We start from the raw sequence: 12429 nt of genomic DNA on the forward strand, positions 1-12429 counted from the left end.
TAAAAAAAAATAAAAATTTAAAAAAAAAATTTAAAATTGGCCCGCGGCCTGCGGGTCGGAAGACAGACGCTCAATTATGCCGGCGTCCGTTTTCCGAACCCGTGGCTGTCAGCGGGTTTGAGAACTGATGCCGGCAAAATTGAGCGTCGGCTGTCAAATCTGCTGATATCTGCCGCTCCTGTCAAAAAGGAGGCACTAGGGATGCGCTAGTATCCCTAGCTCCTCTTTTTACCACGGGCCCTAATTTGCATAGGCCACCCTCCTGAATCGCGTGCCCAGGAGAGTGGCCTGTGTGCGCGCCGGGAGAGCGGGCACTCGCTGGCTCTCCCGCGCGTTATTCTGTATTGGCCTGTATATTGGAGGAAGTTCACCCCAAAAAAATTATTTTATATGAGTTCAGGGATGATATTTGAAGCCATGGGTCATTTTTTCTTTCCCTGCAGACTACTTTTTTGTCATTGAAAATGTGAGTTCACTAAATCTTTTGTATGTTCTGAGAAACCTGAGCAGCTAACATTTTGAGAATCAAACTTTAAATAAAAGCTCTTGCGCCATCTAGTGGCATGTGGATGTCATAAATGAGCAGGAAAAAATGAGCTCCATTTTACGCTGGAGTCCTATTTGGAACCTTAAACTAGATATAGTTTATGCAGGTTGAATGAATGAAATAAGTAAGTACTGCTGGCAGGGCCTAGTGAAAATGTGTCCAATTTGCTGATTCAGAAATACATTCTGTTAGCACAGGCAAGATAACTATGCAGTTGAAAACTGACTGCTGTCAGGAAAGCTTCTGGTGTGTCCTATAAATGCAGTAATGGTGGAGCAGAGAAATCACACATAAAGCAACAAAACAAAAGGCAGATGTGTGAAATAAGGTACGTAAACGAGTGAACCCCTTGAAAGTAAATCCTATTTGGCAGGGAGGAGTGACTCTTCTATAGTGAAGCTAGTCTGCTAGCTTTACTGACAGTAAAAGCCTGCTGCTGCTGCTGCTGCTGCGCAAATTCCTGCACCACTACAAGACAGTGTAACTTGTACTTGCCCAAACTAGCTTCACTACAGAAGAGTCACTCCTCCCTGCCATATAGGATTTACTTTGAATGGGTCCACTCGCTTCCATTTCATTTCTTGTTGAAAAATAGCCGTTTTTTTCTTTGCACTGATCACTGCAATTCTAAAGTCTCTTATGGCTCGGTAAAAGCCGGTCCTCCTGCCGCGGCACGTTCTGCGTTGGCCGATTCCCCCCCCCCCCCCCCCGCGGTCTGTCACGACTGCGCCTTCCTTATTGCTCACTTCAAGACATTGCTCTCGGGTCCCTCCCGACGCAGCCCCACCGGTGAAACACCGCCGTGTCGGGGTCCTGTATTATATTCACATTCTCAAATTCAAATGATCTAACTTGAAAATCGTTACTTCTTTTTGGAATTATTTAGGTTTGACCAGGCGTACCTTATTTCACACATCTGCCTTTAGTTTTGTGTACTATATAATGTCATGTTCAGAATTTATTCAGTTTAGGTAGAGCTAGGAAGCCAAAGGTCGCACTGTGGCTTGACTCCATGTTTTCCCAGAGAGAAGCCAAGCATGTACAGAGCCTGGAGAAATGGTTCACAAAGAGTCAGAGTGCTTCTCTTCCCCTTGCTTAGCCTATAAGTAGGGATTTGGCAGAAGTATTACAGTAGTATTGTAGCTGCCGGGGCTAGAGCTGGTATTATAACAGAGAGCGCTGCAGGACTGTGGCCCTCCTGAGGTCATAGCTGGTACAATAGCAGAGAGAGCTAAAGTACATATGGGCCGATACAGTACAGTTCACTCCGACTATCCGATGGAGTGCACTGTTAACCCTCGATTGGATGCGCGTTTTCGACGCGCTAGCATTACCCCTTATTCAGTAAGGGGCCGAAAACGCGCGTCCACCCCCCCCCCCCCCCCAAACCTAATAGCGCCCGCAACATGCAAATGCATGTTGATGGCCCTATTAGGTATTCCTGCGCGATTCAAAAAGGAAAATGTGCAGCCAAACTGCACATTTTACTTTTAGAAATTAGCGCCTACCCAAAGGTAGGCGCTAATTTCTTTGGGCACCAGGAAAGGGTGCACAGAAAAGCAGTTTTACTGCTTTTCTGTGCACCCTCCGACTTAATATAATGGCGATATTAAGTCGGAGGTCCCAAAAGTTAAAAAAAAAAATAAATTTGAAGTCGGCTCACGGGTCGAAAACTGGATGCTCAATTTTGCCGGCATCCGTTTTCTGAACCCGTGGCTGTCAGCGGGCTTGAGAACCGACACCGGCAAAATTGAGCGTCAGCTGTCAAACCCGCTGACAGCCGCCGCTCCGATCCAAAAGGAGGCGCTAGGAACGTGCTAGTGTCCCTAGCGCCTCCTTTTACCTGTTTTTACCGCCGGGCCTAATTTGCATACTGAATCGCGTGCACAGGAGAGTGGCCTGTGCGCGCGCCGGGAGAGCCGGGCATTCGCCCGCTCTCCCGCGGACTTTACTGTATCGGCCCGTATGCCAGTTCTTGAGGTCATAGCTTGTTCCAAGGTGGCTTCAAGGAGCCAAAGAAGGTACTTATGGAAGACCATGAAGCCCAACAGAAAAACAGAAGTGGATGAAAGAAGAGTGATACAGAAGGTAGGGAGGAAGATGAAAGACACACAAGATAGGGAAGGGAGGGATGTTAGACAGAAATTTAAATAAGAGAGGACTGAGACAAAAGGGTGAAATATGGTGGGAAGTGAGACAAGGTGGGGATGGACCTGAGGCAGAAGGTGGGGGATGGAGAGGGGTGCTACAAAGTTGGATATAGAGAGAGGCAAGACAAAAAGAGGGACAGAAGGGAGTGAGCAGAAAAAAAAATGAAGGAATGTTTAAAGCCTGAACACAAATAGGCAAAGATGAGTTTGGATAGAGATTAAAGTGAAAATAAATTACTGCTTGAGTAGAGAGCCATAATTAAAATGGAAGCACATGAAAATAAATAAAAAAAGAAAATGTTTGCACAGCCAAGAATGAATTCAGAACCAGAGACAAAAGTTAAAAAATAATTTTATTTTTATTGGAAATTGAATTAGTAGCCTTGCCACGTTTTAAAAATATTGCAAAACTTGGCTGGCTAAATTAAATTCCTTGACTCAGTTCCAAAATGCCTTGATTGCCTTCTATCTACTGATAATTTGCATAGCATTCCCACAGGGGATTTTCTCCTCATTTTCCTATGGGAAATGGTTTAGTACATCAGACTCAACGGGTCATTTGATTAAAATTAGGTACAGGATCTGGAAATTAGATACATTGGTACCAGTCAGGTACAGCTAGAGAGTATGGCAATCTGTCTTTATAAGGGTATAATATTGAGAAAGTGATTACAACATATGTATTCTGTTAAAATATATATTTGTACGGGGGGAAATACTCAGCCATTGACTAGCTTGCAAAGTTAACCAGATAAATGTATCTGGCTAACTTTGTCGGGATATCCATCGGTGCAGCAGCACCACAGAATATAATCAACTCTCTTAAAGATTGCCAAATAGCTTTAGCTGGTTAACTTTAGGATTACTCTTTGGCATGACCAGAGTTAGCAAGATAAGTTATTTGGCTAACTTCACACTGCTTCTGAATGTCGCTACATTATCCAGTTAAATTCTCGCTGGACAACGAGTCAACCAGCTAAAATTTAGCCAAATAAGTGGCAGAAATATTCAAAAGTTAACCAGATAGCTCACAAGCTATTCAGCTAACTGCCATTGAATATGCACCCCTAAATGATCAAGAAATTGTTATCAACGACATACTGAATTTGTGTCTGCTAACTGATTTTTGGTTGTAGGATATGACTTTCACGTTTTTAAGTAAGATGTGATGTCTCCAAACACAGAGAACTGAAAAAGTGACATCATGTAGTTCGCTGTACATTCTGAAGTGCCACAGCCAATTTTTAACTGGGGTCCTTGTGGATTTAAACCTGCAATCATCAGAACACTACCACTGAGCTGAGGGAGCAGTTTCCTTAGGAGAACCTTACCTATTCAGCCAGCTTGCTCATAGACATCCCTTTATTACTCCATCCTGTTGCACAGCAGAATACAGAAGCTGAACTTTCTAGCATCATACCAACTCTCGGACCCGATATCTAAGCTTTGACAGCTGATTGGTGTTTATTTTGAGTACATGTACTTTTGTTGACGGTGCGTACAAACCAGTGTTTCCCAACCTTTTCAAGCCCAAGGCACGCCTACATTACCAAAAGTGTTGTGTGGCACATCAACCTCCACAAAGCCAGTAGTGCGGATATGACCAAAAGAAGACTGAAACACCGGGGACTTATTTATTTGAGCCAGTTCCATCTGACTATTCAGTAAAGTTTTGGTTTGGACACTAACCCAGTGCGTCCTGTGTGATTTATTGGCACACAGCACCCACAGCAATTACCTCCTCTCCCAGGGATATATCAGGATGAAAGTTAGTCACCCCTGCACTGGGCTCTGAAAGTAAACCTTCCCCCCCCCCCCCCCCCCCACCAAAGGGACTTACATCCTGAGGAAAGAAGAGATAGCCAGGGTCCCTGCCCCAAAGAACTTATAAATTATCTTATGGACCCACCCATGCAAGACAGGCACACTAGGGTGGGGTTTCATCCATGTTCTCAGAAAGGAGTTCTGACATATTCAAGAGTGCCTCTTGGTGCTGAGAGTAGTGCCCAAGTGTGGTGGTTTTTCCGTGGTACACCGGTTTTTCTGAAGGCACACTGGCTGGGAAACACTGGTATACACAAATACTTTGGCAAGCAAAAATAAATATTCAGAACTGATTTTCATGCATATGTGTTTGGACCAGGGCCCTTACATCGCCTGAATTTGATACTCTTGGAAAAAAAAAAAAGTGTTGCTAGATGGCAGGCAAGAGGACTGCAGCGGCTCAGAGGCAGCAGCAAGCACTTCTGTTGCCTTCTCCCCTTCCCCTACAGCAGTGGTTCTCAACCCTGTCCTGGGGACACCCCCCCCCCCCCCCCGCCAGCCAGTCGGGTTTTCAGGATATCCACAATGAATATGCATGAGAGAAAATTTGCATACACTGCCTCCATAACATGCAAATTTTCTCTCATGCATATTCATTGTAGATATCCTGAAAACCCGACTGGCTGGGGGAGTCCCCAGGACAGGGTTGAGAACCATTGCCCTACAGCCTAAGCTGAGCTAAAGAACATGCACAGCCAATGAAAATTAAAAAGAGCCCACGCCGCAGAGTTCAGAATAGCTGAGGTGCTCTCTGCAGCTCTTCCATCCGCTCCTGCCCCCTGCACTGCTACCTGTTACAGTAGGGCCAGGAGCGGGAGAGGCAGAAGCAGACACAGCTGCTACACTTTTCTGCTTCAGGGACTTTGGATTCCTTGCTGTTGTCAAAATAGAGGAGGAGGGAATCGCCATCCAGGATCAAGCAGGCAGGAAATTTGCCATGATGGGGATGGGGTGTTGGGGGGGGGGGGAGGAAAAGGAGGCAAGGCAAGGAAGAGATGAATATTAGAGGGAGTGAATGTTGGAGGAAAAGAGATGGATGAGAAGGGGATGCATGCCAATTTCCGAATTCAGCAATGCAGAGGGGCACTCTGGCACCTCTCATCTTCCTCAAGCTCTGCACTACCATATATTCTACTGGTGAGCGAACCAAAGCCAGTGATTGGAGCAATAGAGAGCGCATGAGAACCTTGGGGAAATAGAGAGGAGATATGAGAGCCTGTACGGGAGAGAGGTGCAAGGGAACTAGGAGAAGGAGGCACAAGAGAGTGAAGGGCGGGGACAGTAAGAGGGATGTGAGAGAGCCAGCATAAAAGGACTAGAGATGTGCAAGAGAGCTGGGGTGCAAGTAGGAGGGGTGCAAGTGAACCGGGGGAAGGGATAAGAGGAAAACAAGAGAGCTGGGAGAACAAATGTGGGGTGTGAGAGAGGTAGAGTGATGATGATTAAGAGCTGGAAGAGGGTCTAGAAGGAATGCAAGAGTGCCAGTGGAGGAAGCTCGATAGAATGAAAGAGAACCAGGCTGAGAGGGTGCTAGAGAGTTGAGGATGTGTGGAGGGAGAGGGTGTGTGAAAGAAAGCCAGAAGTGAGATGGTTAAAAAAGAGCTAGAGGTGGCATTCAATTATGTGTTTTTAGAAGATCGTTCTCCAGGTGGATAGAATGAGTGATTGTGATTATTGATTTTAATTATGAAAAATCTTCTGGTGGTGAGGCCTATGGACCTGAGTCCTGAATCTTTTAAATACCTTCTGACACCTCTGGTCTAATGCAGGTCTTGACTGAGCAACATTGTCAAGGCTGTGTGAGTATGAAAGATATGAGTAACTAACAGAAATGTCTGAGGGTTCAAGGCTGGACTAGCAAGATATGTTACAGGTTATGGAAGACCTACAGGTTTCCATTCTAGTTACATTACTATTACCCAATTTATTTTTTAATTCATTTAAACTTTTCTTCTGAAGTTAGTGCTTGTGAATAATGCCTGATTGATGATACTGGATTCGGAAGTCCTCCATTTTGCCAAAGCACATTTACCCAAATGTTTAACAGAAAAAAAAATTATGACTCAAGTGTACCGGACAAGTCACTGGAAGGGGACCAGACAAGGTACAGATTTTTGGCTTGGTGCATTTTAACAGAAGAAAATAAAGATTTGAAACGTATCAATTGTCTCATCCATTATCAAAGTAATAATTTGGTTCCAATAATATTTTTTGGAAAAAAAATATGATATGAGTAAAATGATGGTGGGAGTATTTCACACTGGCTGAGGGTGTGGATGAGAGGATGAATGAAGAGCTAGCCAGGTGGCTCAGGAGCAATGCTGCACATTGTGATGCAAAGGAACAAGGTACGACTCCCATTCTTCTTCCTCCGGGGCTGGCAGTGGCTAGGGATGTTGTGATGGCCCAGTGCTACCGGGTGTGCAAACCGTGCAATTGCACAGGGTGGCACACCCTGGGGGGGCGGCCTCAGGAGCAGGGAGAGGTCCGTGCTACCGCTGGTGGACCACATCCCATCGGTGGCCACTGGTAGACTCCATCCCACTGGCATCGTAAACAGGAAGTCCATGTGGCTGCCAGTGGACCCCATCCCACAGCAGAAGAAGCAGAATGCCACCCAGCACAGAAAATGAAGCCCATCCTTCAGCTCCTCCTCAAGTGCTGGTCCCGCAGTATTCAACAGTTGCGGTGCTAGCGCTTCCTGTATTCTCATCTCTCGATGCACAAGATGAAAATACAGGAAGAGCTAGCACTGCGAGTGTTGAATTACCATGGCACCAGCATGCAGGAGGAACTGCAAAATGGCTGCTTTGACCAAAAAATAGGCTGGCAGAAGCAACAGCGGCAACGGAAGAGGAATGACCCATGGACCCTGACTTCCTGGGTTGCATGTGTATGTGAGTGAGTGGGAGGCTGCCTGTGATGGGTGAGTGTGTATGAATGAGAGGCTACCAGGGATAAGTGGATATGTGATTGTGAATGTATATGAATGGGAGCCTGCCTGGGATAAGTGTTTGTGTGAATGAGAGCCTGCTTGGGATGAGTGGGTGTGTGAATTGGAGCCTGCCTGGAATGGATGAGTGGGTTAGTGCAAATGAGAGACATCCTGAGATGGGTGTGTGCATTTGTATGTGTGTGTGTGCACATGCATGCATGGGAGCCTTCCTGGGATGGGCAGGGTGTGTGTGTGTGTGTGTAAGAATGGGATCCTGTCTGGGATTTGAGTGGATGTGAATGGGAGCCTGCCTGGGGTGTGTGGGTGTGAATGGGAGCCTGCCTGGGCTGTGTGGGTGTGAGAGAGAGAGAGAGAGACAGAGAGAATGGGAGCTACCTGGGTTGTGTATATGTGTGTGTGTGTGAGAGAGAGAGAGAGAGAGAGAATGGGGCTGCAGGTGAAACTCTACCTGCCAGCAGCTGAAATGAAAAGGAGAATCCAGGGCTGCTGGCAGATCCCAATCAAAGAAGCCTTGGAGACACCTGGGGAGCATATGTGTGTGTGTAAGTTTGTGCATGTGTGAATATATTGCATAAGAAAGAGAGGAGAAAATTTGTGCATCGCATTCCCAATAATCAACGATAGTCTCAGGGTGACTGGAAATCAAAAGTTCCCAGGTATGGAGAGCGTGAATTTTTAAAATCCTTTTTTGTTTTATTTGATGTCTGCTGTTTTGAAATATTTTATTGATCCTTGGGATAATTTAAAAAATTTGTATATGAGTTTTTGATTATCTTTTAATCATCAGCTGTTTTTGAAATAATATTATGTTTTGTTTTTACTATTATGCTTATATGTTATATTTCTTGATTTTATTGTTTGATGTTTGAAGAATGATGATGGTTCTGTTTTTTCATTGTTGTACTGCATAGAGTCTCTGGCTTCTTGTGGTTTCCAGTTCAGGTTTTGTCTGCATGTTTGTATTTCTGCTTCATGGTTGTTGTATTCTGTATTTGGTCTTTTATATTCTGCATGCATGACTGACTGAGGTGAAGTGTATTAGTGTTTTAGGATTTTCGGAGAGTTAAGCCCAACACAACACAGGCCTAATACCATATAGATTCCAAGTGTGTTTTTTTCAGGAATTTCTGGTTGGCATCACAGCAGTGTTTGTAAATGTAATATTTTTACCTCAGAATAATGTATTTTGATATTTGTCATGTAAAATGTTATTATAGATGCATAACTCTTGTGTGTGGATCAGGCCAGAGAGAGGGGCATTGTGCAAGGCTTTAAGATTTGTCTAGGGCATCTAATACCGTTGCACCAGCCATGGGTTCTGGTGTGTGAGGGCGTCAATTTTTAAAGTTTGTATCACTGGAGGGAGCTGTGCTTTTTTTTTGTGGTGGGCCCAGGACAGACAAAAAATGACTGATGGAGAGGGGAGGGGGGAGGACAGCACAGTAATGGCACAGGGCAGCAAAAAAGAGCACTAGCCCTGGTGGCAGTGTTCACAACCCTTGGTGGGGAGGCGGAGCAAATTCTGGCCACTGCATAACAGCAACACATAATGCCAAGAATAAGGGTCACTGCTGTTTCACTTCTGTATCACTAGATGATGCACGCAACATTGTAGTCCCATGATTGCAGGGTTCTGGAAGGAGCTCTGGTGTGTGACCCTTCACTAGGTGCACTGGCTGGGCTAAGTCGGTTAGGAATTGAGATGTAAAATAAGGGTTAAAAAAATGTCTTAGAGTAATTGCAAATGAAAGCTCATGCTACTATAGCTCAACAGAGGCCTATTCCAATTCCAAATGAGTTGAAAACCCAAAGAAACAGGAGGTAATCTTGGGGACAAATAAAAAAAGATGTCTGAGGAATCTCATGCTGGCCATTGGTGTGAGCGAGTGATAGAAAACATAACTGATACTGATTTTTAGGTGTAGGAGAAATAATGTGTGGAGCTGGTTATTAGTTTTCATGAACTACTGGTCTGGATACAGAAACTGAAATCATAGCAGATAAGAACGGTTTGGTCAACTCAGTCTGCCCACTTGTACCTGCGCACTGTGCTGCCATAGATCCTACTTGGTCTCTGGTTTTCTCCCTTGACCCGCCATTAAAGTCCCTTTGTGTCTGGCCCATGAATGCTTGCATTCTGGTACTATATTGGCTCATGTCAGGCTCAGGCAGGCCTGCTGGATTATACATTGTGGATATGCCACAATACTGACACCTCCACCTCTGCTGAAGTCTAAACCACATGCCAGGCATCCTCGCAACTAAAAAAAGTATTTTCTCACTTTCCCTGTGAATCTCCATTCAGTTTCATGTGATGCCCCTTGTTCTTGAGCTTTTGATTTTATAGAAAATGCTATCCTCTTGTACCTTACTGCAGCCTGCTATAAATGTAAATGTTTTTATCATATATATCTCCACTTCCCTCCTTCTACACAATACATTTTATTTATTTGTACTTAGTTGTCTGTAAATATTTGATATTCCACCTTTTCCAAGCTAGTCTCAAAATGGATTACAATCTGGTTAAAGTTAAGTTCCTATTACACTAGTGCAGAGTTTACAAATGACATAGGGAACACGAAGGGACATTAAAGAAAGGGGCAAGGGGGATTAAATTGGTCATTGAATAGAAGAAATGGTGGCAGTATGAGTCCATTAGATAGATTAGGGAGTCAGGTTAAATAAAAAATACAACAGTATAGTGGTATTGGGAGAGCAGAACCCTAGTGAAATGGGAGAATCAATAGGTAAGAAAGTCCACTGCTGAATGATGATACAGTCTCATGATCATGCTCTGAGAAGAGATAAGGGAGTTATTCTTTACTGACCTTGTAACAATTTTATCACAATTTAAAGACAGAATTTAGGGAAAGACCTGCCTGAATACATCTTTAACTCTTTCAGTCTCTCTGTGTATGGTTTGTAGTGCAGGCTATGCACCATTATAGAGGCCCTCTTTTGAATTTCCTCCACCTTATCAACATAGATAAAAATAATGCTTGGGATATTGTAACCCAACAGGGAGTTTGATTTATTTTTCAACCAGCTATTGCTTTATTTGAAAATTTGGGGGGTCAACTCATTTGGGTACAGCTAGTTCATTTAGCAAAAGAAAGTCGGAAAATGTAAAACCAATATTGTTCTCAGATAAGTGCTCTGGTGTTCACGCGGCACAGGTATATTTGCATAAACAGAAACCAAAGACTGCGAAATTTTTTTAAAAATCACTTTCATTGTCTCTTTTTCCAGGCAGGACAAGCTGAAGATCCACATGAGGAAGCATACCGGGGAGCGTCCATATCTTTGCATACACTGCAATGCCAAATTTGTTCATAACTATGACCTGAAGAACCACATGCGCATTCACACTGGGGTTCGGCCGTATCAGTGCGAGTTCTGCTACAAGAGTTTCACACGATCGGACCACCTCCACAGACACATCAAGCGGCAGAGCTGTCGAATCTCCAGGCCCAGAAGGGGGCGCAAGCCGGCGGCCTGGAGGGCAGCCAGCCTGTTATTTGCACAGAGCAACCAGCCCGACGAGAAAGGTTTCATGATGATGCCTCCGGCTTTTGAAGGCAGAGGTAGCCAACTCGGTGGCGGAGCCGTGTGCCTTCCAGGCCCCAGTCACAAGCACTTTATGGAGGAAGCGAAAAATGTGTTTGGCCTGCAAGACCTAGAGCACCAATTTGGCGAATCCCAGATGAAGCTGGTAGGGAGGACGCATATGGAGGCCGAAAGGAATGGGGGCATTTTTGCCTTTGCCCTGGCCCACAGTGAGAACATCTCATCCCGGCAGTACTTTCCTGCTGCTGACCCTTGGAACATGGGACTGAACCACGCTGCCTCAATTTCAGAGGCAAGCAACTAAGAATTTCGGCCTCCATTCAAAAGAAACACACACACACACAAAGCTATTTCCCAGTGATGGGTTTTATAGATTCTGTACTTTTTGTTAAACAAAAGTTCTCACATCTTGTATCTCTATCATTCTTACTCCAAAGAAAATAAGTCACTTTTTTTTTATGTATCTCTTCTTTAGTCTGTGTTACCATAACTTTATAGGAGTCTTATTCTTAAGGTTTCACACTGCACAAGTGCATGCCAATGAACTTTTATTTTTTTCCCCTCTGGAGAAGTTGCTTTTACCGTGATTGATGTTTGTTGCAGGAAATCAGGGTTGAAGTGTGGTGGCACCTCTGTCAGGCTATGCAGAGCTGCTTTCTTACTATCGTTTTGTAGTACAGCACTTGCCATAATTGCTGGAGACCAGGATTCTAGTGTTAGTAGCTAGCTCTTATCCCAATCAATGAATAAAATGTTACTGCAGCTTTCAGATGAATGCATATTATTTTCCTTTTTTTTGTTTTTATTCTGTTCTCACAAGGCTTCTCTCTTTACTCTGCCCTCCCCACCCAGTCATTATTCGTTGATCTCCAGTATTTTCCATGCTTTATCCCTGGTTGTTTCCAAATATTGCAGTGATTGCCTGGGACCAGTTCTCTTGAAAGCTACTTCCAACGCTGCTCCTTTGCCGCCCACTAGATGTAGCTTTATGAAGACTATTTGGTTCAGCCCCTTCAAAGGTTCAGTGAATATTGCTTCAGCAAGATTACCCATCAGAGGCATTGACTGGCATTACTCACAGACACATTGATCTAGCCCCTAGATTGCCAAAATGGCAGTGCAATTCTCCTAAATGGCAATTTTCAAAATCATTTCTGCAGGTAAAACACTGCTTTCCTCTGTGTGAATGGAGTCTATGAAGCCTGCCCACCCTACGTGCAGGTACAATTAGGAGTGTAGTGCCACTAGGCGTATAATATAACCTATGTTGAAAGGAGGCATTCCTAGGGATAGGGTAGGAGAGGGGCTTGCAAATATGCATATACTTTTGCACTTTCAAAGGAAGGCATAAAACTTTACCCGGAGAAAATATCAGCACAAATAGC

The 12429-nt window shown here is 44.4% G+C and overlaps 1 protein-coding gene across 2 annotated transcripts in view; it reads left to right on the top strand.

Annotated features, from left to right (window-relative positions):
- Nucleotides 1-11813, top strand: part of ZBTB7C (zinc finger and BTB domain containing 7C) — a 272974-nt gene extending 261161 nt beyond the window's left edge. For both annotated transcript variants that reach the window (XM_029580431.1, XM_029580422.1), the window contains exon 3: nt 10727-11813. In XM_029580431.1, the coding sequence (XP_029436291.1) occupies nt 10727-11348 (622 nt within the window). In that variant the 3' untranslated portion in view covers nt 11349-11813. The remainder of the gene's footprint in view (nt 1-10726) is intronic.
- The last annotated feature ends 616 nt before the right edge of the window (nt 11814-12429 follow it).

The sequence above is a fragment of the Rhinatrema bivittatum genome, chromosome 1 (assembly GCF_901001135.1).
Source record: "Rhinatrema bivittatum chromosome 1, aRhiBiv1.1, whole genome shotgun sequence".
Lineage (NCBI taxonomy): Eukaryota > Metazoa > Chordata > Amphibia > Gymnophiona > Rhinatrematidae > Rhinatrema > Rhinatrema bivittatum.